Genomic DNA, 25,805 nt, shown 5'->3' with positions numbered 1-25,805 from the left:
ATTCTCTCTGTTAGTGGGGCGATGGCACCGGACGATTCTCGCTGTTAGTGGGGCGATGGCACCGGAGGATTCTCTCTGTTAGTGGGGCGATGGCACCGGACGATTCTCTCTGTTAGTGGGGCGATGGCACCGGAGGATTCTCTCTGTTAGTGGGGCGATGGCACCGGGCGATTCTCGCTGTTAGTGGGGCGATGGCACCGGACGATTCTCGCTGTTAGTGGGGCGATGGCACCGGACGATTCTCTCTGTTAGTGGGGCGATGGCACCGGACGATTCTCGCTGTTAGTGGGGCGATGGCACCGGACGATTCTCGCTGTTAGTGGGGCGATGGCACCGGACGATTCTCGCTGTTAGTGGGGCGATGGCACCGGACGATTCTCTCTGTTAGTGGGGCGATGGCACCGGACGATTCTCGCTGTTAGTGGGGCGATGGCACCGGGCGATTCTCGCTGTTAGTGGGGTGATGGCACCGGACGATTCTCGCTGTTACTGGGGCGATGGCACCGGACAATTCTCTGTTAGTGGGGCGATGGCACCGGGCGATTCTCTCTGTTAGTGGGGCGATGGCATCGGACGATTCTCGCTGTAAGTGGGGCGATGGCACCGGACGATTCTCTCTGTTAGTGGGGCGATGGCACCGGACGATTCTCTCTGTTAGTGGGGCGATGGCATCGGACGATTCTCTCTGTTAGTGGGGCGATGGCACCGGACGATTCTCACTGTTAGTGGGGCGATGGCACCGGACGATTCTCGCTGTTAGTGGGGCGATGGCACCGGACGATTCTCTCTGTTAGTGGGGCGATGGCACCGGACGATTCTCACTGTTAGTGGGGCGATGGCACCGGACGATTCTCGCTGTTAGTGGGGCGATGGCACCGGGCGATTCTCGCTGTTAGGGGGGCGATGGCACCGGACGATTCTCGCTGTTAGTGGGGCGATGGCACCGGACGATTCTCGCTGTTAGTGGGGCGATGGCATCGGACGATTCTCGCTGTAAGTGGGGCGATGGCACCGGACGATTCTCTCTGTTAGTGGGGCGATGGCACCGGACGATTCTCTCTGTTAGGGGGGCGATGGCACCGGACGATTCTCGCTGTTAGTGGGGCGATGGCATCGGACGATTCTCTGTTAGTGGGGCGATGGCACCGGACGATTCTCTCTGTTAGTGGGGCGATGGCACCGGACGATTCTCGCTGTTAGTGGGGCGATGGCACCGGGCGATTCTCGCTGTTAGTGGGGCGATGGCACCGGACGATTCTCTCTGTTAGGGGGGCGATGGCACCGGGCGATTCTCACTGTTAGTGGGGCGATGGCACCAGACGATTCTCTCTGTTAGTGGGGCGATGGCACCGGGCGATTCTCTCTGTTAGTGGGGCGATGGCACCGGACGATTCTCGCTGTTAGTGGGGCGATGGCACCGGACGATTCTCGCTGTTAGTGGGGCGATGGCACCGGGCGATTCTCGCTGTTAGTGGGGCGATGGCACCGGACGATTCTCTCTGTTAGTGGGGCGATGGCACCGGACGATTCTCTCTGTTAGTGGGGCGATGGCACCGGACGATTCTCGCTGTTAGTGGGGCGATGGCACCGGACGATTCTCGCTGTTAGTGGGGCGATGGCATCGGACGATTCTCTCTGTTAGTGGGGCGATGGCACCGGACGATTCTCTCTGTTAGCGGGGCGATGGCACCGGACGATTCTCTCTGTTAGCGGGGCGATGGCACCGGACGATTCTCTCTGTTAGTGGGGCGATGGCACCGGACGATTCTCGCTGTTAGTGGGGCGATGGCACCGGACGATTCTCTCTGTTAGTGGGGCGATGGCACCGGACGATTCTCGCTGTTAGTGGGGCGATGGCACCGGACGATTCTCTCTGTTAGCGGGGCGATGGCACCGGACGATTGTCGCTGTTAGTGGGGCGATGGCACCGGACGATTCTCTCTGTTAGTGGGGCGATGGCACCGGACGATTCTCGCTGTAAGTGGGGCGATGGCACCGGACGATTCTCTCTGTTAGTGGGGCGATGGCACCGGACGATTCTCGCTGTTAGTGGGGCGATGGCACCGGACGATTCTCGCTGTTAGTGGGGCGATGGCACCGGACGATTCTCCGTTAGTGGGGTGATGGCATCGGACGATTCTCTCTGTTAGTGGGGCGATGGCACCGGACGATTCTCTCTGTTAGTGGGGCGATGGCACCGGACGATTCTCTCTGTTAGTGGGGCGATGGCACCGGACGATTCTCTCTGTTAGTGGGGCGATGGCACCGGACGATTCTCACTGTTAGTGGGGCGATGGCACCGGACGATTCTCGCTGTTAGTGGGGCGATGGCACCGGACGATTGTCGCTGTTAGTGGGGCGATGGCACCGGGCGATTCTCGCTGTTAGTGGGGCGATGGCACCGGACGATTGTCGCTGTTAGTGGGGCGATGGCACCGGACGATTCTCTCTGTTAGCGGGGCGATGGCACCGGACGATTCTCTCTGTTAGCGGGGCGATGGCACCGGACGATTCTCGCTGTTAGTGGGGCGATGGCACCGGACGATTCTCGCTGTTAGTGGGGCGATGGCACCGGACGATTCTCGCTGTTAGTGGGGCGATGGCACCGGACGATTCTCTCTGTTAGTGGGGCGATGGCACCGGACGATTCTCGCTGTTAGTGGGGCGATGGCACCGGGCGATTCTCGCTGTTAGTGGGGTGATGGCACCGGACGATTCTCGCTGTTACTGGGGCGATGGCACCGGACAATTCTCTGTTAGTGGGGCGATGGCACCGGGCGATTCTCTCTGTTAGTGGGGCGATGGCATCGGACGATTCTCTCTGTTAGTGGGGCGATGGCACCGGACGATTCTCACTGTTAGTGGGGCGATGGCACCGGACGATTCTCGCTGTTAGTGGGGCGATGGCACCGGACGATTCTCTCTGTTAGTGGGGCGATGGCACCGGACGATTCTCACTGTTAGTGGGGCGATGGCACCGGACGATTCTCGCTGTTAGTGGGGCGATGGCACCGGGCGATTCTCGCTGTTAGGGGGGCGATGGCACCGGACGATTCTCTCTGTTAGTGGGGCGATGGCACCGGACGATTCTCGCTGTTAGTGGGGCGATGGCATCGGACGATTCTCTCTGTTAGTGGGGCGATGGCACCGGACGATTCTCACTGTTAGGGGGGCGATGGCACCGGACGATTCTCTCTGTTAGTGGGGCGATGGCACCGGGCGATTCTCTCTGTTAGTGGGGCGATGGCATCGGACGATTCTCTCTGTTAGTGGGGCGATGGCACCGGACGATTCTCACTGTTAGTGGGGCGATGGCACCGGACGATTCTCGCTGTTAGTGGGGCGATGGCACCGGACGATTCTCTCTGTTAGTGGGGCGATGGCACCGGACGATTCTCACTGTTAGTGGGGCGATGGCACCGGACGATTCTCGCTGTTAGTGGGGCGATGGCACCGGGCGATTCTCGCTGTTAGGGGGGCGATGGCACCGGACGATTCTCGCTGTTAGTGGGGCGATGGCACCGGACGATTCTCGCTGTTAGTGGGGCGATGGCATCGGACGATTCTCTCTGTTAGTGGGGCGATGGCACCGGACGATTCTCTCTGTTAGTGGGGCGATGGCATCGGACGATTCTCTCTGTTAGTGGGGCGATGGCACCGGACGATTCTCGCTGTTAGTGGGGCGATGGCACCGGAGGATTCTCTCTGTTAGTGGGGCGATGGCACCGGACGATTCTCTCTGTTAGTGGGGCGATGGCACCGGAGGATTCTCTCTGTTAGTGGGGCGATGGCACCGGGCGATTCTCGCTGTTAGTGGGGCGATGGCACCGGACGATTCTCGCTGTTAGTGGGGCGATGGCACCGGACGATTCTCTCTGTTAGTGGGGCGATGGCACCGGACGATTCTCGCTGTTAGTGGGGCGATGGCACCGGACGATTCTCGCTGTTAGTGGGGCGATGGCACCGGACGATTCTCGCTGTTAGTGGGGCGATGGCACCGGACGATTCTCTCTGTTAGTGGGGCGATGGCACCGGACGATTCTCGCTGTTAGTGGGGCGATGGCACCGGGCGATTCTCGCTGTTAGTGGGGTGATGGCACCGGACGATTCTCGCTGTTACTGGGGCGATGGCACCGGACAATTCTCTGTTAGTGGGGCGATGGCACCGGGCGATTCTCTCTGTTAGTGGGGCGATGGCATCGGACGATTCTCGCTGTAAGTGGGGCGATGGCACCGGACGATTCTCTCTGTTAGTGGGGCGATGGCACCGGACGATTCTCTCTGTTAGTGGGGCGATGGCATCGGACGATTCTCTCTGTTAGTGGGGCGATGGCACCGGACGATTCTCACTGTTAGTGGGGCGATGGCACCGGACGATTCTCGCTGTTAGTGGGGCGATGGCACCGGACGATTCTCTCTGTTAGTGGGGCGATGGCACCGGACGATTCTCACTGTTAGTGGGGCGATGGCACCGGACGATTCTCGCTGTTAGTGGGGCGATGGCACCGGGCGATTCTCGCTGTTAGGGGGGCGATGGCACCGGACGATTCTCGCTGTTAGTGGGGCGATGGCACCGGACGATTCTCGCTGTTAGTGGGGCGATGGCATCGGACGATTCTCGCTGTAAGTGGGGCGATGGCACCGGACGATTCTCTCTGTTAGTGGGGCGATGGCACCGGACGATTCTCTCTGTTAGGGGGGCGATGGCACCGGACGATTCTCGCTGTTAGTGGGGCGATGGCATCGGACGATTCTCTGTTAGTGGGGCGATGGCACCGGACGATTCTCTCTGTTAGTGGGGCGATGGCACCGGACGATTCTCGCTGTTAGTGGGGCGATGGCACCGGGCGATTCTCGCTGTTAGTGGGGCGATGGCACCGGACGATTCTCTCTGTTAGGGGGGCGATGGCACCGGGCGATTCTCACTGTTAGTGGGGCGATGGCACCAGACGATTCTCTCTGTTAGTGGGGCGATGGCACCGGGCGATTCTCTCTGTTAGTGGGGCGATGGCACCGGACGATTCTCGCTGTTAGTGGGGCGATGGCACCGGACGATTCTCGCTGTTAGTGGGGCGATGGCACCGGGCGATTCTCGCTGTTAGTGGGGCGATGGCACCGGACGATTCTCTCTGTTAGTGGGGCGATGGCACCGGACGATTCTCTCTGTTAGTGGGGCGATGGCACCGGACGATTCTCGCTGTTAGTGGGGCGATGGCACCGGACGATTCTCGCTGTTAGTGGGGCGATGGCATCGGACGATTCTCTCTGTTAGTGGGGCGATGGCACCGGACGATTCTCTCTGTTAGCGGGGCGATGGCACCGGACGATTCTCTCTGTTAGCGGGGCGATGGCACCGGACGATTCTCTCTGTTAGTGGGGCGATGGCACCGGACGATTCTCGCTGTTAGTGGGGCGATGGCACCGGACGATTCTCTCTGTTAGTGGGGCGATGGCACCGGACGATTCTCGCTGTTAGTGGGGCGATGGCACCGGACGATTCTCTCTGTTAGCGGGGCGATGGCACCGGACGATTGTCGCTGTTAGTGGGGCGATGGCACCGGACGATTCTCTCTGTTAGTGGGGCGATGGCACCGGACGATTCTCGCTGTAAGTGGGGCGATGGCACCGGACGATTCTCTCTGTTAGTGGGGCGATGGCACCGGACGATTCTCGCTGTTAGTGGGGCGATGGCACCGGACGATTCTCGCTGTTAGTGGGGCGATGGCACCGGACGATTCTCCGTTAGTGGGGTGATGGCATCGGACGATTCTCTCTGTTAGTGGGGCGATGGCACCGGACGATTCTCTCTGTTAGTGGGGCGATGGCACCGGACGATTCTCTCTGTTAGTGGGGCGATGGCACCGGACGATTCTCTCTGTTAGTGGGGCGATGGCACCGGACGATTCTCACTGTTAGTGGGGCGATGGCACCGGACGATTCTCGCTGTTAGTGGGGCGATGGCACCGGACGATTGTCGCTGTTAGTGGGGCGATGGCACCGGGCGATTCTCGCTGTTAGTGGGGCGATGGCACCGGACGATTGTCGCTGTTAGTGGGGCGATGGCACCGGACGATTCTCTCTGTTAGCGGGGCGATGGCACCGGACGATTCTCTCTGTTAGCGGGGCGATGGCACCGGACGATTCTCGCTGTTAGTGGGGCGATGGCACCGGACGATTCTCGCTGTTAGTGGGGCGATGGCACCGGACGATTGTCGCTGTTAGTGGGGCGATGGCACCGGACGATTGTCGCTGTTAGTGGGGCGATGGCACCGGACGATTCTCGCTGTTAGTGGGGCGATGGCACCGGACGATTCTCGCTGTTAGTGGGGCGATGGCACCGGACGATTCTCGCTGTTAGTGGGGCGATGGCACCGGACGATTGTCGCTGTTAGTGGGGCGATGGCACCGGACGATTCTCGCTGTTAGTGGGGCGATGGCACCGGACGATTCTCGCTGTTAGTGGGGCGATGGCACCGGACGATTCTCGCTGTTAGTGGGGCGATGGCACCGGACGATTGTCGCTGTTAGGGGGGCGATGGCACCGGACGATTGTCGCTGTTAGTGGGGCGATGGCACCGGACGATTCTCGCTGTTAGTGGGGTGTTTTGCAGAGAGTGGCCCCGATTCTCCTCTTCTGGGGCCCCCCGCTGGCACTCCTACCCCCCCCCCCCCCACTGAGTCCCCCCCCCCCATAGCCAGCTACAGGGACAGTCGGCCGGCTCGATCCCGAGTTGGGCTCTGTGTGTCCATTGCCACACACAGCACGGCTCAGCCCCGTCCCCTTGTTCCAGGATGGACAGCAGCAAGAACCAATGGCTGCCTCCATGTCTGAGGGTCCCGGCACATTGCTGGCTTGGGGGGGCCCAGAGGGTAACCCCCCCAGTAGGATGCAGGACGGGGGATGGGTTCTTCAGCAGAGACAAAGCTTTCCTGTCATATGTACTTCTCAGGTCTTTTGTCCATTGTGTGACGTGACGGCGTGTGGCGGCGACATCTCCACCCATCACCATCATTAACCCCCCCCTCCCCCACAGACACCCCGGGACAGCGCCGCCTGCTGGACGCCTGGAGATGCTGATGCAGCTGCCGCCATCAGGTGAGAGGACACTGGTGAGCCCATACATGGCCAGAGGGGAGCAATGAGGGGTGCAAACCCGTCCCACTGGGGGGATTTCCCTTCACTTCCTGTCCGGGAGACACAACAGGAAGTGGGCGCAAATCCCTGAAATGAGAACTGTCTGTGTTACCTGTTTCTGGGCTGATTGGAGGATCTGGAAGCCGAGTTCTCGTCATCAGACCAATCACTCCGAGTTTAGGAGAATTAGAAACAATGTATCGACATTCACCGGCCACACCCCTTCCTGGGGCGGATCCCGGGAGAGAGATCCCGTAGAAACATGATCCCTGTTATCTGTCCAATGGGATCACTTCCTGGATCTGTCCTGAGGGATATGAACGCCCAATCACAGGCCGCAATATAAATAATGTCGAATATAAATGCAATAAAAAGTCCAACCAATCTAACGACGTGATCCACGGAACAGATTCCTGCGGGTGACGAGGTGAATGTTCTCACCGACGGTGAATTCTTCAAATGTCTAGATTGCCCCCCTCACCTCCGTCCTGCGCCCCGCGGGGCCGGCGCACCTTTAGGGTCACCCCAGGATCCTTCACAGGCAGCAACTCATCACTGGATGGTATCCATAGGAAATCCCCTCAATGGCGGCACTCACACATCGCACCCTGAGGAAGTCACCTGAGTAATGTGACGCAACGCGTAGGTGACGTAGTTCCGGCGTGGACGCCATCTTGGCACACCTGAAACCCATGCAGAGGTACACCCATAGCTGATGATGTACTGACAAGTGGGCGGGGCGATCGGAGATTTTGTGCTTCATTTATAATAAATTGTATTACACTACAGAGGATCTCTCTTCTATTATCAGGATCCGGATCGGAGAGAGAGCTTTACTGTGGCCCCCCGTGTCTGGAGGGGCCCCGAGATGTGTCAAGCTTTGGTTATTAAATCTCACAAACAAACATCATAAAAACATTTATATACAAAGTATAAATATATAGAATGAAACAAAAACAGCAAAAACAGCACAGAAACAGAACGGAACCAATCGTATTTCACCGCCTTCCAGTCCGGACACTTCCCCCCCCCCCCCCTTCCAGTCCGGACACTCCCCCCCCCCCCTTCCAGTCCAGACACTTCCCCCCCCTTCCAATCCGGACACTTCCCCCCCCTTCCAGTCCGGACACTTTCCCTTCTTCCAGTCCGGACGCTTTTCCCCCCTTCCAGTCCGGACACTCCCCCCCTTCCAGTCCGGACACCCCCCCCCCTTCCAGTCCGGACACCCCCCCCCCTTCCAGTCCGGACACTTCCCCCCCCTTCCAGTCCGGACACTTCCCCCCCCCCCTTCCAGTCCGGACACTCCCCCCCCTTCCAGTCCGGACACTTCCCCCCCCTTCCAGTCCGGACACTCCCCCCCCTTCCAGTCCGGACACTCCCCCCCCTTCCAGTCCGGACACTCCCCCCCCTTCCAGTCCGGACACTCCCCCCCCTTCCAGTCCGGACACTCCCCCCCCTTCCAGTCCGGACACTTCCCCCCCTTCCAGTCCAGACACTCCCCCCCCTTCCAGTCCGGACACTTCCCCCCCCCCCCTTCCAGTCCGGACACTTCCCCCCCCCCTTCCAGTCCGGACACTTTCCCCCCTTCCAGTCCGGACACTTTCCCCCCTTCCAGTCCGGACACTTTCCCCCCCTTCCAGTCCGGACGCTTCCCCCCCTTCCAGTCCGGACGCTTCCCCCCCCCCCCCTTCCAGTCCGGACACTCCCCCCCCTTCCAGTCCGGACACTTCCCCCCCCTTCCAGTCCGGACACTCCCCCCCCTTCCAGTCCGGACACTCCCCCCCTTCCAGTCCGGACACTCCCTCCCCTTCCAGTCCGGACACTTCCCCCCCCCTTCCAGTCCGGACACTTCCCCCCCCTTCCAGTCCGGACACTCCCCCCCCTTCCAGTCCGGACACTTCCCCCCCCCTTCCAGTCCGGACACTTTCCCCCCCTTCCAGTCCGGACACTCCCCCCCCCCCTTCCAGTCCGGACACTCCCCCCCTTCCAGTCCGGACACTTTCCCCCCCTTCCAGTCCGGACACTCCCCCCCCTTCCAGTCCGGACACTTCCCCCCCTTCCGGTCCGGACACTTTCCCCCGCTTCCGGTCCGGACACTTTCCCCCCCTTCCGGTCCGGACACTTTCCCCCCCTTCCAGTCCGGACACTTCCCCCCCTTCCAGTCCGGACACTCCCCCCCCCTTCCAGTCCGGACACTTTCCCCCCCCCTTCCGGTCCAGACACTTTCTCCCCCCCTTCCAGTCCAGACACTTTCTCCCCCCCTTCCGGTCCGGACACTTTCACCCCCTTCCAGTCCAGACACTTTCCCCCCCTTCCAGTCCGGACACTCCCCCCCCTTCCAGTCCGGACACTCCCTCCCCTTCCAGTCCGGACACTTCCCCCCCCCTTCCAGTCCGGACACTTCCCCCCCCTTCCAGTCCGGACACTCCCCCCCCTTCCAGTCCGGACACTTCCCCCCCCCTTCCAGTCCGGACACTTTCCCCCCCTTCCAGTCCGGACACTCCCCCCCCCCCCTTCCAGTCCGGACACTTCCCCCCCTTCCAGTCCGGACACTCCCCCCCCTTCCAGTCCGGACACTTCCCCCCCTTCCAGTCCGGACACTCCCCCCCCTTCCAGTCCGGACACTTCCCCCCCTTCCAGTCCGGACACTCCCCCCCCTTCCAGTCCGGACACTTCCCCCCCCCCTTCCAGTCCGGACACTTTCCCCCCTTCCAGTCCGGACGCTTTCCCCCCCTTCCAGTCCGGACGCTTCCCCCCCTTCCAGTCCGGACGCTTCCCCCCCCCCCTTCCAGTCCGGACACTCCCCCCCCCTTCCAGTCCGGACACTCCCCCCCCTTCCAGTCCGGACACTCCCCCCCCTTCCAGTCCGGACACTCCCTCCCCTTCCAGTCCGGACACTTCCCCCCCCCTTCCAGTCCGGACACTTCCCCCCCCTTCCAGTCCGGACACTCCCCCCCCTTCCAGTCCGGACACTTCCCCCCCCCTTCCAGTCCGGACACTTTCCCCCCCTTCCAGTCCGGACACTCCCCCCCCCCTTCCAGTCCGGACACTTCCCCCCCTTCCAGTCCGGACACTCCCCCCCCCTTCCAGTCCGGACACTTCCCCCCCTTCCAGTCCGGACACTTTCCCCCCCTTCCGGTCCGGACACTTTCCCCCCCTTCCGGTCCGGACACTTCCCCCCCTTCCAGTCCGGACACTTTCCCCCCCTTCCAGTCCAGACACTTTCTCCCCCCCTTCCGGTCCGGACACTTTCACCCCCTTCCAGTCCAGACACTTTCCCCCCCCCTTCCGGTCCGGACACTTTCCCCCCCTTCCAGTCTGGACACTTTCCCCCCCCCCTTCCAGTCCGGACACTTTCCCCCCCCCCCTTCCAGTCCGGACACTTCCCCCCCCCCCTTCCAGTCTGGACACTTTCCCCCGCCCCTTCCAGTCCGGACGCTCCCCCCCCTTCCAGTCCGGACACTCCCCCCCCTTCCAGTCCGGACACTCCCTCCCCTTCCAGTCCGGACACTTCCCCCCCCCTTCCAGTCCGGACACTTCCCCCCCCTTCCAGTCCGGACACTCCCCCCCCTTCCAGTCCGGACACTTCCCCCCCCCTTCCAGTCCGGACACTTTCCCCCCTTCCAGTCCGGACACTCCCCCCCCCCTTCCAGTCCGGACACTCCCCCCCCTTCCAGTCCGGACACTTCCCCCCCTTCCAGTCCGGACACTCCCCCCCCTTCCAGTCCGGACACTCCCCCCCTTCCAGTCCGGACACTCCCCCCCCTTCCAGTCCGGACACTCCCCCCCCCTTCCAGTCCGGACACTTCCCCCCCCTTCCAGTCCGGACACTTCCCCCCCCCCCTTCCGGTCTGGACACTTTCCCCCGCTTCCGGTCCGGACACTTTCCCCCCCTTCCAGTTCGGACACTTCCCCCCCTTCCAGTCCGGACACTCCCCCCCCTTCCGGTCCGGACACTTTCACCCCCTTCCAGTCCAGACACTTTCCCCCCCCCCCTTCCGGTCCGGACACTTTCCCCCCCCTTCCGGTCCGGACACTTTCCCCCCCTTCCGGTCTGGACACTTTCCCCCCCCCCTTCCAGTCCAGACACTTTCCCCCCCCCCTTCCGGTCCGGACACTTTCCCCCCCCCTTCCAGTCTGGACACTTTCCCCCCCCCCTTCCAGTCTGGACACTTTCCCCCGCCCCTTCCAGTCTGGACACTTCCCCCCCCCCCCCTTCCAGTCCGGACACTTCCCCCCCTCCCTCCGTTCCAGTCCAGACCAATTTTCAGCTTTCAGCGCTATCACACTTTGAATGACAATTGCGCGGTCATGCAACACTGGACCCAGATGAATTTTTTAGCATTGCTTTGAGACAGATAAAGCTTTATTTTGGTGGGATTTATTCCTCGCTGGGAGTTTTATTTTTTCTTAAACCAAAAACCACTGAAAATTTTGAAAAGTTTTTTCTTAGTTTTTGTTATAAAATTTAGTAAATAAATGATTTTTCTCCTTCACTGATGAACACTGACAGGTGGCACTGCTGGGGCTACACTGATCATCAATGCTCTGATGATCAGTGTAGATGTCCCCTCCGAGGAATGCCGATACCAGCTCTCTGCTCCTCTCCTCTGTCAGCGTGACAGCTCGAGAGGAGAGAAATGCCAATACCCGATTGTTGATCCCACGCAATGATCTCATACATTGATCCCACGCATTGATCCCACGCATTGATCTCATGCATTGATCTCATGCATTGATCCCACGCATTGATCTCATACATTGATCCCACACATTGATCCCACGCATTGATCTCATACATTGATCCCACGCAATGATCTCATACATTGATCCCACACATTGATCCCACGCATTGATCTCATGCATTGATCCCACGCATTGATCCCACGCATTGATCCCACGCACTGATCCCACGCACTGATCCCACGCACTGATCCCATGCACTGATCCCACGCATTGATCCCACGCATTGATCCCACACACTGATCCCACACATTGATCCCACACATCGATCCCACACATTGATCCCATACATTGATCCCACACATTCATCACATACATGCCGCCTTTCTCCAAAAATCTGATGTTACAAAAATCTAGGGGACGTGAAAGGACAGAAAGAGAAGCCACGCCCCCAGAGACTGACAGACAGCAGCTACGGGGACCTGACATTCCTCCATGCCTTTGTCCAGGACGCCCCCCCCCCCCCCCCCCCCCGCCTAAAGACCTCGAATCTACCCAACCTCACCCAGAATGTTGTGCTCCACCACCTGCGCAGGAGGAAACCTGACACCGTGAATTCCACATGTAGTAACTACTAAGCTAACTAGAAAAAGAGTCTCCAAATGGCGGCCATAGACGGGTCAACACCAGCCGATGTTCGCACTGTTAGTAGGTTAACTGGTCGGCAGTTTTTCGGGCTTTTTGCACCTTTTTTTTATCGGGCATATCGGAAAATTTGCGGCCAATTTTTACAATCAGCCGATTTTCCCGGCAATAATGGGCAAAACGGCCGATTGTTTTCCCGATATAAAATCTGCGCATGAGCCGTGACCTGCAAGAAGGAGAAGAAGAAGGAGAAGAAGAAGAAGAAGAAGAAGAAGAAGAAGAATTCCAGTCCGCTATTATATTTGATATGAAAAGTATTGCAGTTGCAACAAATCTATCCATTTGTATCCGAATAAAACCATCTGAATGGATACATTGCTGCAACCGCAATACTTTCATATCAAATATAATAGCGGACTGGAAGTCTTCTTCTTCTTATGTATTGCTCCTCTGTGTGCTCCCCTGTGTGCTCCTCTGTGTGCTCCTCTGTGTGCCCTCCTGTGTGCTCCCCTTGTGTGCTCCCCTTGTGTGCTCCCCTGTGTGCCCTCCTGTGTGCCCTCCTGTGTGCTCCCCTGTGTGCTCCCTTGTGTGCTCCCCTGTGTGCCCTCCTGTGTGCTCCTCTGTGTGCTCCCCTGTGTGCTCCCTTGTGTGCTCCTCTGTGTGCCCTCCTGTGTGCTCCCCTTGTGTGCTCCCCTGTGTGCCCTCCTGTGTGCCCTCCTGTGTGCTCCCCTGTGTGCCCTCCTGTGTGCTCCTCTGTGTGCTCCCCTTGTGTGCCCTCCTGTGTGCTCCCCTTGTGTGCTCCCCTTGTGTGCCCTCCTGTGTGCTCCCCTTGTGTGCTCCCCTGTGTGCCCTCCTGTGTGCTCCCCTGTGTACCCTCCTGTGTGCTCCCCTTGTGTGCTCCCCTGTGTGCTCCTCTGTGTGCCCTCCTGTGTGCTCCTCTGTGTGCCCTCCTGTGTGCTCCTGTGTGCTCCCCTTGTGTGCCCTCCTGTGTGCTCCCCTTGTGTGCCCTCCTGTGTGCTCCTCTGTGTGCCCTCCTGTGTGTTCCCCTGTGTGCCCTCCTGTGTGCTCCCCTGTGTGCCCTCCTGTGTGCTCCTCTGTGTGCTCCCCTGTGTGCCCTCCTGTGTGCTCCCCTTGTGTGTTCCCCTGTGTGCCCTCCTGTGTGCTCCCCTGTGTGCCCTCCTGTGTGCTCCCCTGTGTGCCCTCCTGTGTGCTCCCCTATGTGCTCCCCTTGTGTGTCCTCCTGTGTGCTCCCCTTGTGTGCCCTCCTGTGTGCTCCCGTGTGCCCTCCTGTGTGCTCCTCTGTGTGCTCCCCTGTGTGTCCTCCTGTGTGCTCCCCTTGTGTGTCCTCCTGTGTGCTCCCCTTGTGTGCCCTCCTGTGTGCTCCCCTTGTGTGTCCTCCTGTGTGCTCCCCTATGTGCTCCCCTTGTGTGCCCTCCTGTGTGCTCCCCTTGTGTGCCCTCCTGTGTGCTCCCCTTGTGTGCCCTCCTGTGTGCTCCCCTTGTGTGTCCTCCTGTGTGCTCCCCTTGTGTGTCCTCCTGTGTGCTCCCCTTGTGTGCCCTCCTGTGTGCTCCCCTTGTGTGCCCTCCTGTGTGCTCCCCTTGTGTGTCCTCCTGTGTGCTCCCCTTGTGTGCCCTTCTGCAGCATTATATTGCAGCATTGTGATTGGTATATTCACACGCGGCCTGTGATTGGGCGTTCATATCCCTCAGGACAGATCCGGAATATTGCAGCATTGTGATTGTTACATTTAATGTTTGGATATTTCCTCACTTTCATTCGGTTGATTATCCCCCAATTTTGGGGGTTCGCAGTTGATCGCACTAGTCTTTATGTATTGATCCCTCTTAGGGATTTGGGGGGATTGTTGGTGTCATTTGGTTTTTCACCACACGGGGTCCAAATTGGGACCATTTTGCAGTTTCACATTTTCGTGTCACAATTAGATCCCGATTGGATCAGATCACTTTGGATTTGTCTATTATGTCATTTTTATGATAAATGTGCGTTTATTTATTTATACATTTTTTAGATACGTTTACGTTTTGTAGATTATACGGATTATCTTGCGGTGAGTGCCGGCAATCTGTCAGATCTACCGGGAGATTTGGAGGGATCCTCGGGGGCGGAGTCCGCTTCCATTCTTTTTTGCTCTGAGCTCCAGATTCCGATTTTCATCCTTTATAACTTTATTGACAATCTCAGAACGCACAAAGGGGCGTGTCTGGGGGCTGACCTTGTCTGTTCTCCCTCCAGGACTCGTCCATCATGCCAGGAAAGTGATCCATCGAGGGCCGCCATCCCATTACCTGACGCGAGAGTTCATTCGGAAGAACGCCGCCAACTTCCTGTCCTTGGCCAACCTGCTGATGGGCCTGAGCTCCATCCTCTGCACCCTGAATGGGTGAGTCCCAGACATGGCCGCCGCCCACATCCGCCTAACGGATTTCACTTTAATATGCAAATATCGACTTCCTCCTCTAAAGTCTGACACGCCCACTTTCCACATAGAGATACCAACTCTGTGATGGGAGTACAGCAGAGGCAGAGCTCTCGGGGCCCCTCTGCCTCTCTCAGGGCCCCTCCACCTCTCTCAGAGCCCCTTCATCTATCTCAGGACCCCTCCGCCTATCTCAGGGCTCCTCCACCTATCTCAAGATCCCCCCCATCTATCTCAGGATCCCCATCTATCTCAGGGCCCCTCCACCAATCTCAAGATCCCTCCACCCTATCTCAGGTTCCCTCCACCTATCTCAGGGCCCCTCCACCTATTTCAAGATCCCCCCCATCTATCTCAGGATCCCCATCTATCTCAGGGCCCCTCCACCTATCTCAAGATCCCTCCACCCTATCTCAGGGCCCCTCCACCTATCTCAGGTTCCCTCCACCTATCTCAGGGCCCCTCCACCTATTTCAAGATCCCCCCCATCTATCTCAGGATCCCCATCTATCTCAGGGCCCCTCCACCTATCTCAAGATCCCTCCACCCTATCTCAGGGCCCCTCCACCTATCTCAGGTTCCCTCCACCTACCTCAGGCCCCCCCCCCCCCCCCCCCACCTATCTCAGGATCTCATAGGATCCCCTTGGCCTGTCTCCTGAAGATCAGATTGCAGGTTTGTCGTGATACCAGAACCTGCTATACCGGGATGACGGAGCTCTCTGATTGGCTGCTCTCTCTCTGGCAGGTACCGACAGTGGGCATGTTGGCTCCTTCTCACCGGCTTCATGTTGGATCTGGCGGATGGCGCCGTGGCTCGGCAGCTGAACACGTGCTCGGCTCTGGGTGAGTGACACCATTGGTCCGTCTGCTGGATGAACAATACTGAGACCAGAGGTTCCCGTGGCGTGATCCACGTCTACGTGACTGCGAGAGAAGGGACGCCATCCTGAGCCATGCCCCCGAGTAGAGACGCCGTCCTGAGCCACGCCCCCCGAGTAGAGACGCCGTCCTGAGCCACGCCCCCGAGTAGAGACGCCGTCCTGAGCCACGCCCCTGAGTAGAAACGCCATCCTGAGCCACGCCCCCGAGAATCGTTGGAATACCCGTACCCTGACCTCTATCAGTTATCCCCCGTCTGCCTGAAGCCAGGACTGTCTGTGGTACCCGTACCCTGACCTCTATCAGTTATCCCCCGTCTGCCTGAAACCAGGACTGTCTGTGGTACCCGTACCCTGACCTCCATCAATTATCCCCCCGTCTGCCTGAAACCAGGACTGTCTGTGGTACCCGTACCCTGACCTCCATCAGTCATCCCCCGTCTGCCTGAAACCAGGACTGTCTGTGGTACCCGTACCCTGACCTCTATCAGTTATCCCCCGTCTGCCTGAAACCAGGACTGTCTGTGGTACCCGTACCCTGACCTCCATCAATTATCCCCCCGTCTGCCTGAAACCAGGACTGTCTGTGGTACCCGTACCCTGACCTCCATCAGTCATCCCCTGTCTGCCTGAAACCAGGACTGTCTGTGGTACCCGTACCCTGACCTCCATCAATTATCCCCCCGTCTGCCTGAAACCAGGACTGTCTGTGGTACCCGTACCCTGACCTCCATCAATTATCCCCCCGTCTGCCTGAAACCAGGACTGTCTGTGGTACCCGTACCCTGACCTCCATCAGTCATCCCCCATCTGCCTGAAACCAGGACTGTCTGTGGTACCCGTACCCTGACCTCCATCAGTCATCCCCCATCTGCCTGAAACCAGGACTGTCTGTGGTACCCGTACCCTGACCTCCATCAGTCATCCCCCGTCTGCCTGAAACCAGGACTGTCTGTGGTACCTGTACCCTGACCTCCATCAGTCATCCCCCGTCTGCCTGAAACCAGGACTGTCTGTGGTACCCGTACCCTGACCTCCATCAGTCATCCCCCGTCTGCCTGAAACCAGGACTGTCTGTGGTACCCGTACCCTGACCTCCATCAGTTATCCCGTCTGCCACGCTTCCCCTTAGTCTGCCTGAAATGAGGACTGTCTGTGCTCCCTATAGAAAGTCCTCTTTCCCTGCAGGTGAAGAAATGTTGGATCTGGGAGCGTCCCGCAGGATCTGCTTCCTATTGGGGGGGGGGGGGGTCGCTCCATGCAGCCGGCGCCATGACGTCGGTGTGATGGGCGCTGACAGTCCCGGGCTCATGCGGGTGTTTATGTTCGGTCGCAGGGGCCAAGTTGGACGACTTTGCAGATTTCACATCATTTGGTTTGGCGACGGCTCTGCTGCTGCACAGGAAAGGGGCGATGGACGCGGCGCTGGTGATGGTGTACGTCCTCGCCGTCTTCACACGACTCTGCTTCTACCACAGCGGTAAGGAATGATGCCCGCCTATGGTCACCCCACTGGGAGCGCCCGCCTAGTCACCCCAATGGGAGCGCCCGCCTAGTCACCCCAATGGGAGCGCCCGCCTAGTCACCCCAATGGGAGCGCCCGCCTAGTCACCCCAATGGGAGCGCCCGCCTAGAGTCACCCCAATGGGAGTGCCCGAATAGTCACCCCAATGGGAGCGCCCGCCGAGAGTCACCCCAATGGGAGCGCCCGCCTAGAGTCACCCCACTGGGAGCGCCCGCCTAGTCACCCCACTGGGAGCGCCCGAATAGAGTCACCCCACTGGGAGCGCCCGCCTAGAGTCACCCCAATGGGAGTGCCCGAATAGTCACCCCAATGGGAGCGCCCGCCGAGAGTCACCCCAATGGGAGCGCCCGCCTAGTCACCCCACTGGGAGCGCCCGCCTAGAGTCACCCCACTGGGAGCGCCCGCCTAGAGTCACCCCAATGGGAGCGCCCGCCTAGAGTCACCCCACTGGGAGCTCCCGCCTAGTCACCCCACTGGGAGCGCCCGCCTAGAGTCACCCCAATGGGAGCGCCCGCCTAGAGTCACCCCAATGGGAGCGCCCGCCTAGTCACCCCACTGGGAGCGCCCGCCTAGAGTCACCCCACTGGGAGCGCCCGCCTAGAGTCACCCCAATGGGAGCGCCCGCCTAGAGTCACCCCACTGGGAGCGCCCGCCTAGAGTCACCCCAATGGGAGCGCCCGCCTAGAGTCACCCCAATGGGAGCGCCCGCCTAGAGTCACCCCACTGGGAGTGTCCAAATAGAGTCACCCCACTGGGAGCGCCCGCCTAGAGTCACCCCAATGGGAGCGTCCGCCTAGAGTCACCCCAATGGGAGCGCCCGCCTAGAGTTACCCCAATGGGAGCGCCCGCCTATGGTCACCCCAATGGGAGCGCCCGCCTAGAGTCACCCCAATGGGAGCGCCCGCCTAGAGTCACCCCACTGGGAGCGCCCGAATAGAGTCACCTCACTGGGAGCGCCCGAATAGAGTCACCCCACTGGGAGCGCCCGAATAGAGTCACCCCACTGGGAGCGCCCGAATAGAGTCACCCCACTGGGAGCGCCCGAATAGAGTCACTTTACTGGGAGCGCCCGCCTAGAGTCACCCCACTGGGAGTGCCCGAATAGAGTCACCCCACTGGGAGCGCCCGCCTAGTCACCCCACTGGGAGTGCCCGAATAGAGTCACCCCACTGGGAGTGCCCGAATAGAGTCACTTTACTGGGAGCGCCCGCCTAGAGTCACCCCACTGGGAGCGCCCGCCTAGAGTCACCCCACTGGGAGTGCCCGAATAGAGTCACCTCACTGGGAGCGCCCGAATAGAGTCACCCCACTGGGAGCGCCCAAATAGAGTCACCCCACTGGGAGTGCCCAAATAGAGTCACCCCACTGGGAACACCCGCCTAGTCACCCCACTGGGAGCGCCCAAATAGAGTCACCCCACTGGGAACACCCGCCTATAGTCACCCCACTGGGAGTGCCCGAATAGAGTCACCCCACTGGGAGCGCCCGAATAGAGTCACCCCAATGGGAGCGCCCGCCTATAGTCACCCCAATGGGAGCGCCCGCCTACAGTCACCCCAATGGGAGCGCCCGCCTACAGTCACCCCAATGGGAGCGCCCGCCTACAGTCACCCCACTGGGTTGTTCATCAGTTTCAGCTGCTTTGGTGGTCATGAAACTAACAGGTGCACTAGATGGGCAACAATGAGACGACCCCCAAAACAGGTATGGTTTTACAGGTGGAGTAACTCCCTGATTTTTGAGACACAAGAGGTGACACCCCCAAATTTCCAAGCTTCGGTCAGATTTGGGTGGGGTGCAGTGATATGGATGCCAGGCACTGAATTTGTCTTCTCCTCCCCAGGAATCCCCTTTATGTACTGCGGCCTGCCCTGTCCGTACTCCTCCGCCATCTTGTCCTGCCGCCTCTCTCCTGACCAGTGGGCACCCCCTGGTACTGCGTGCCATAGCCCTCATCATGATCCTGTTTATGATCGATCAGGGGATCTACCCACATGACAAGATCCTGGAATCCCAGGGCTGGAAGAAGATGGTGTTTGCAGGAGGTGAGAGACACACGGGGGGTATGGCGGGTACAGGCAGCACCAAGGCTGGGCACTGACAGGGGTGAGACACACGGGGGGTATGGCGGGTACAGGCGGCACCAACAGGGGTGAGAGACACACGGGGGGTATGGCGGGTACAGGCGGTACCAACAGGGGTGAGAGACACACGGGGGGTATGGCGGGTACAGGCGGTACCAAGGCTAGGCACTGACAGGGGTGAGAGACACACAGGGGGTATGGCGGGTACAGGCGGTACCAAGGCTGGGCACTGACAGGGGTGAGAGACACACAGGGGGTATGGCGGGTACAGGCAGCACCAAGGCTGGGCACTGACAGGGGTGAGACACACGGGGGGTATGGCGGGTACAGGCAGCACCAAGGCTGGGCACTGACAGGGGTGAGACACACGGGGGGTATGGCGGGTACAGGCGGTACCAAGGCTGGGCAGTGAAAGGGGTGAGAGACACACGGCGGGTATGGCGGGTACAGGCAGCACCAGGGCTGGGCACTGACAGGGGTGAGAGACACACGGGGGGTAGGGCGGGTACAGGCGGTACCAAGGCTAGGCACTGACAGGGGTGAGAGACAAACAGGGGGTATGGCGGGTACAGGCGGTACCAAGGCTGGGCACTGACAGGGGTGAGAGACACACGGGGGGTATGGCGGGTACAGGCGGTACCAACAGGGGTGAGAGACACACGGCGGGTATGGCGGGTACAGGCGGTACCAAGGCTGGGCAGTGAAAGGGGTGAGAGACACACGGGGGGTATGGCGGGTACAGGCGGTACCAAGGCTGGGCACTGACAGGGGTGAGAGACACACGGGGGGTATGGCGGGTACAGGCGGTACCAACAGGGGTGAGAGACACACGGCGGGTATGGCGGGTACAGGCGGTACCAAGGCTGGGCAGTGAAAGGGGTGAGAGACACACGGGGGGTATGGCGGGTACAGGCGGTACCAAGGCTAGGCACTGACAGGGGAGAGACACACGGGGGGTATGGCGGGTACAGGCGGCACCAAGGCTAGGCACTGACAGGGGAGAGACACACAGGGGGTATGGCGGGTACAGGCGGCACCAAGGCTGGGCACTGACAGGGGTGAGACACGGGGGGTATGGCGGGTACAGGCGGCACCAAGGCTGGGCACTGACAGGGGTGAGACACGGGGGGTATGGCGGGTACAGGCGGCACCAAGGCTGGGCACTGACAGGGGTGAAGGTAGGAGGTCTCAGTTCCTGGTCACAGTCTGCTGGTTGCTATGGGTTACCACATTTGCAGAGTAAATCATTGGAAGTCACAAAGCAGTCACTCAATATTTTCCACATTTTACAGCAGAAGTAAAGCAGCTTCACAAAAAGTCCAAATATTCTACAATTAGTACAATTCAGTAAAGGGTGGGGGAGGAGTTTACATCCAGGTGGGCGGGGCAGCAGAGTGGGGGAGGAGTCTACATCCAGATGGGTGTGTCAGTAGAGTGGGGGAGGAGTCTACATACAGTTGGGTGTGTCAGCAGAGGTAGGGAGGAGTTCACATACAGTTGGGTGTGGCTGAAAAGTGGGGGAGGAGTCTACATACAGTTGGGTGTGTGGGCAGAGTGGGGGAGGAGCCTACATGCAGAGGGAGGAGGAGTTTTCCTTGTAGCAGTTCTCTGACAGTTGCTGTCTCCTGGCAGGGGTGTTCATGATGCTGTGCTCCTTCTCCCCCCTGGCCTGTTTGTACCACTTGGTATGGTCCATGTCATACATCCTCTTCCCGGAGGCCTTGTGGAGCTGCGAGGTGTGATGGGCGCGCGGTGTGATGGGCGCGCTGTGTGATGGGCGCGCGGTGTGATGGGCGCGCTGTGTGAGCTGCGTTGGCCTTGGTTTTGCCGTGAGGACTGTGCTGTGATACAAGCAGTCTATAGAGACCTCTACCCGGACGGGCCCCGTGTCATCATCATCCTCAGGATTCAGAAGAAAGCAAAATATGGAGATCCAGAGACGCTCCCCTCCCCCCTCCTCCGAATCAGATTTCTCCGTGGCTACATTTCCTGACGTATCTCCACTTTGCCCACATTTCCTGCCACGTTGGAGGAAACCAATTCACAGCAGAGGACACCTGCCGGGGCGAGGGACGGTCAGCCTTCCGGATGGTTCTTCAGGTGCCGTATGGAAGAACTCCGCCCCCGGGAATGTCCTGTGCGATCGGGAACGATGGGAATATTTTCTGCTGTAACTTTGTAAATAGGAGAGTGAAATAAAGTCGATGAGATCCGAGTGGCTGAATGGCTGAGTGTGTCGTCCCCCCCCCCCCCCCCACCACCACCACCACCACCACCACATAGTTTCTCACATCCCAAGCCATCGATTCATCATAAGGCAGTGGGGGGGGAGGGGGGCTCATTGGCCATCAGTGGTAAGTGGTCGGAGGTAGGTCATCTGTGTCGTCACCTTCATGAAGAGTCAGACCCCCCCAACCCCCTTCCCCCCCGTGATCAATGTCCTCCATCAGAAGTCTCTCTGGGCTGCAGAACATCCACCTCTGGCTGCACCCGGAGCCGCTCTCTTCTTCATACCATGAAGGCTTCTCAGTCCATTGAGGTGTCTGGTGTCAGGACGGGATCCCAGCCACATGTAGGTATTCAGCCCAATCCAGGGTGTCAGTGGCTTGGAGCGGAGTACTTCCATTGGCCTCGGTGGAGGAGTTCTGCAGCTGTTTCAGTAGTTCGGTGAAGCACGGCCGCTTTGGCGCCTCCCACTGCCAACAACTGGTCATGACATCATACCTGGAGGGAGGCAGAAGACATCAGATCACAATGAGGTCCCTCTATCCAGGTCAGTACACAAACTATGACAGAGCACCCTAGATATATATAGATGACCCCCTCCCCCCCCTCCAATGGTGGAGCTCAGGGGGCTCCAGTGACGGGTCCTAGTGATCCTCCATCATTCACAGACATTGGAGACAATTGTGCTGCTCCAGACTTGTGGTCACAGTTTCTCTTTTTTGGTGCCCAATGTGAGGCCCAACAAGCCAGGTCTTCTCTTCCACCATCAGCATGGGACCTCACAAATGGGGACACGTTCCAGCATCTTGTGGAAAGGTCTTCCAAGAGGAATGGAGGCATAGCCACAGGGGTAAGGTGTGTGTGGGGGGAGGGGGGGGGGGGCACTCATCATCAATGGTCAATGTTTTGGAATGACATGTCCAACAAGATGATATAGGTGTGATGGTCGGGGGGCCCTATAGGGTGCGACAGAACCCAGGCCGTGGTGGGTACAGAACATGGCACCCTATTCACTGACATGAGGCGCCATGGGGTACATACCACCTAGGAGGAAGGGCTGACCCTGACCACCACACCTCCTGCATGTCCTCACTATGGCCAATGATTGTCCGTACATAAGAATCCATGGGGCCCCAACCTATTCCCGGCCTACACATACCGGATACAATGCAGGGGCCTATTTACAAAGGTCCCTCCTTCCATGGGGGCAATTCCTGCAATTCTGGTACTTAGTAGATGGATTCCTTATTGGTCCACAAGCCTTTTATCATTGTATCCATGAAGGCCAAGCTGTCCATCACAAGTCCCGTTAGGGCCCCGTTCACATGGGTGTATGATGGCGGACGCCTCGTGTTTCCTGAACAGCCATACACAGGTGTGCCATACATCCCCGTGTAGAAGTCATGTCTAGGACATACACCATATTGCCCCAAGTATTGGCCCCACCCTCCCAGTCATGTGATTCAGGTGCCCCAATCCCCTCCGTATCATGTGATTCAGGTGCCCCAATCCCCTCCGTATCATGTGATTCAGGTGTTCCAATCCCCTCCGTATCATGTGATTCAGGTGCCCCAATCCCCTCCGTATCATGTGATTCAGGTGTTCCAATCCCCTCCGTATCATGTGATTCAGGTGTTCCAATCCCCTCCGTATCATGTGATTCAGGTGTTCCAATCCCCTCCATATCATGTGATTCAGGTGCCCCAATCCCCTCCCAATCATGTGATTCAGGTGTTCCAATCCCCTCCGTATCATGTGATTCAGGTGTTCCAATCCCCTCCGTATCATGTGATTCAGGTGTTCCAATCCCCTCCGTATCATGTGATTCAGGTGTTCCAATCCCCTCCGTATCATGTGATTCAGGTGTTCCAATCCCCTCCGTATCATGTGATTCAGGTGTTCCAATCCCCTCCGTATCATGTGATTCAGGTGTTCCAATCCCCTCCGTATCATGTGATTCAGGTGTTTCAATCCCCTCCGTATCATGTGATTCAGGTGTTTCAATCCCCTCCGTATCATGTGATTCAGGTGTTTCAATCCCCTCCGTATCATGTGATTCAGGTGTTCCAATCCCCTCCGTATCATGTGATTCAGGTGTTCCAATCCCCTCCATATCATGTGATTCAGGTGCCCAAATCCCCTCCCAATCATGTGATTCAGGTGCCCCAATCCCCTCCATGGCCACACGGGTATACAATCAAGCCCCTAGGCATGCAGACGGCTTCTACAAACATTGGTTATAGAATGGGTCGCTCTCAGGAGCTCAGTGATCAGATTTTATTTATGTAGTTTGCATTTGTTTCCCAAAGAAAAGAATGAAAAGACCTGTCATCCCCTCCCCCCCTCATGAGGAGCATATTGGGCCTGTCCTTGTCCTCTTCTGCCCTCTAGTGGTCAGTGTGTCACTGTACAGTATAACCCCCCCATTAACCCTTCAGTCTGTGGGGATGAATGAGGTGCCGCCCCTCAGTACTCACAGTCGCTCTCCACATTGCTGAGGTTTCTTCATTCTGTAATTCCTTTTCAGAGTCTTTAGAATCTTTGCAGGATCCACGTCAGGGTAAGGCGGGGCGCCTGGGAGATACAGACATCGATTATATATATCATCCTTTGTATCCCCCGTCTGATCGATGTTTATAAACAATGTTACTTTGTATCTCTATCTCCCGTCTGATCGATGTTTATAAACGATGTTACTTTGTATCTCTATCTCCCGTCTGATCGATGTTTATAAACAATGTTACTTTGTATCTCTATCTCCCGTCTGATCGATGTTTATAAACAATGTTACTTTGTATCCCTCCATCTCCCGTCTGAGCGATGTTTATAAACAATGTTACTTTGTATCTCTCTATCTCCCGTCTGATCGATGTTTATAAACAATGTTACTTTGTATCTCTATCTCCCGTCTGATCGATGTTTATAAACAATGTTACTTTGTATCTCTATCTCCCGTCTGATCGATGTTTATAAACAATGTTACTTTGTATCTCTATCTCCCGTCTGATCGATGTTTATAAACAATGTTACTTTGTATCTCTATCTCCCGTCTGATCGATGTTTATAAACAATGTTACTTTGTATCTCTATCTCCCGTCTGATCGATGTTTATAAACAATGTTACTTTGTATCTCCATCTCCCGTCTGATCGATGTTTATAAACAATGTTACTTTGTATCTCTCCATCTCCCGTCTGATCGATGTTTATAAACAATGTTACTTTGTATCTCTATCTCCCGTCTGATCGATGTTTATAAACAATGTTACTTTGTATCTCTATCTCCCGTCTGATCGATGTTTATAAACAATGTTACTTTGTATCTCTATCTCCCGTCTGTCGATGTTTATAAACAATGTTACTTTGTATCTCTCCATCCCCCGTCTGATCGATGTTTATAAACAATGTTACTTTGTATCTCTCCATCCCCCGTCTGATCGATGTTTATAAACAATGTTACTTTGTATCTCTCTATCTCCCGTCTGATCGATGTTTATAAACAATGTTACTTTGTATCTCTCTATCTCCCATCTGATCGATGTTTATAAACAATGTTACTTTGTATCTCTCCATCCCCCGTCTGATCAATGTTTATAAACGATGTTACTTTGTGTCTCTATCTCCCGTCTGATCGATGTTTATAAACAATGTTACTTTGTATCTCTATCTCCCGTCTGATCGATGTTTATAAACAATGTTACTTTGTATCTCTATCTCCCGTCTGATCGATGTTTATAAACAATGTTACTTTGTATCTCTCCATCTCCCGTCTGATCGATGTTTATAAACAATGTTACTTTGTATCTCTCCATCTCCCGTCTGATCGATGTTTATAAACAATGTTACTTTGTATCTCTCCATCTCCCGTCTGATCGATGTTTATAAACAATGTTACTTTATGATATTATTTTTCCTGGCTGTGCTCACTGGGGAGATTTCCCTTCACTTCCTGTCGTAGAGACACCACAGGAAATCCTCTATTGCACAGTTGTCACCAGGAAAATGAATATTGTTTATCCTGCCCTGCGTCTCCATCTATATCTGCTGTATATATACTGGATCATGTGACCTACCAATACGCCGTACACACCCTGACTCCGCCCTTACCTAGAGTCACCATCTCATACAGTAAGATGCCGAACGACCACCTGAAGGGAGAGAAGGAGAAGCTGAGAGATTGTCGGGCTCGGCC

At 57.6% G+C, this 25,805-nt stretch overlaps 2 protein-coding genes across 2 annotated transcripts in view; one reads left to right on the top strand and one right to left on the bottom strand.

The window, feature by feature from the left end:
- The window catches only part of TMEM269 (transmembrane protein 269), a 25,000-nt gene extending 3,396 nt beyond the window's left edge, over positions 1–21,604 (top strand). The window contains 7 exon segments of the mRNA XM_089668070.1: positions 7,035–7,096; positions 14,717–14,864; positions 15,648–15,745; positions 17,117–17,260; positions 19,149–19,207; positions 19,209–19,350; positions 21,022–21,604. Coding sequence (XP_089524196.1) covers positions 7,035–7,096; positions 14,717–14,864; positions 15,648–15,745; positions 17,117–17,260; positions 19,149–19,207; positions 19,209–19,350; positions 21,022–21,131 — 763 coding nt within the window. The 3' untranslated portion in view covers positions 21,132–21,604.
- On the bottom strand, positions 20,659–25,805 carry LOC149427409 (tyrosine-protein kinase STYK1-like). Its single transcript, XM_089668071.1, has 3 exons — positions 25,721–25,805; positions 24,093–24,189; positions 20,659–22,113 (listed from the first exon to the last, which is right to left on the bottom strand). The coding sequence occupies exons 1-3, from the start codon at positions 25,731–25,733 to the stop codon at positions 21,939–21,941; spliced, it is 285 nt and encodes a 94-aa protein (XP_089524197.1). The 5' UTR covers positions 25,734–25,805; the 3' UTR covers positions 20,659–21,938.

The sequence above is a fragment of the Staurois parvus genome, unplaced genomic scaffold (assembly GCF_062004578.1).
Source record: "Staurois parvus isolate SC_StPar_1 unplaced genomic scaffold, SC_StPar_1.0 ptg003792l, whole genome shotgun sequence".
NCBI lineage: Eukaryota > Metazoa > Chordata > Amphibia > Anura > Ranidae > Staurois > Staurois parvus.
Note: the sequence above shows the minus strand (reverse complement) of the source record. Positions and strands in the feature narration are given on the sequence as shown.

What these genes read in the sequence shown, in the direction of transcription:
- LOC149427409 (XM_089668071.1), bottom strand. An exon ending in CAGCAATGTGGAGAGCGACT is followed by an intron (nt 22,114 to 24,092) that starts GTGAGTACTGAG and finishes GCCTCCCTCCAG; the next exon opens with GTATGATGTCATGACCAGTT.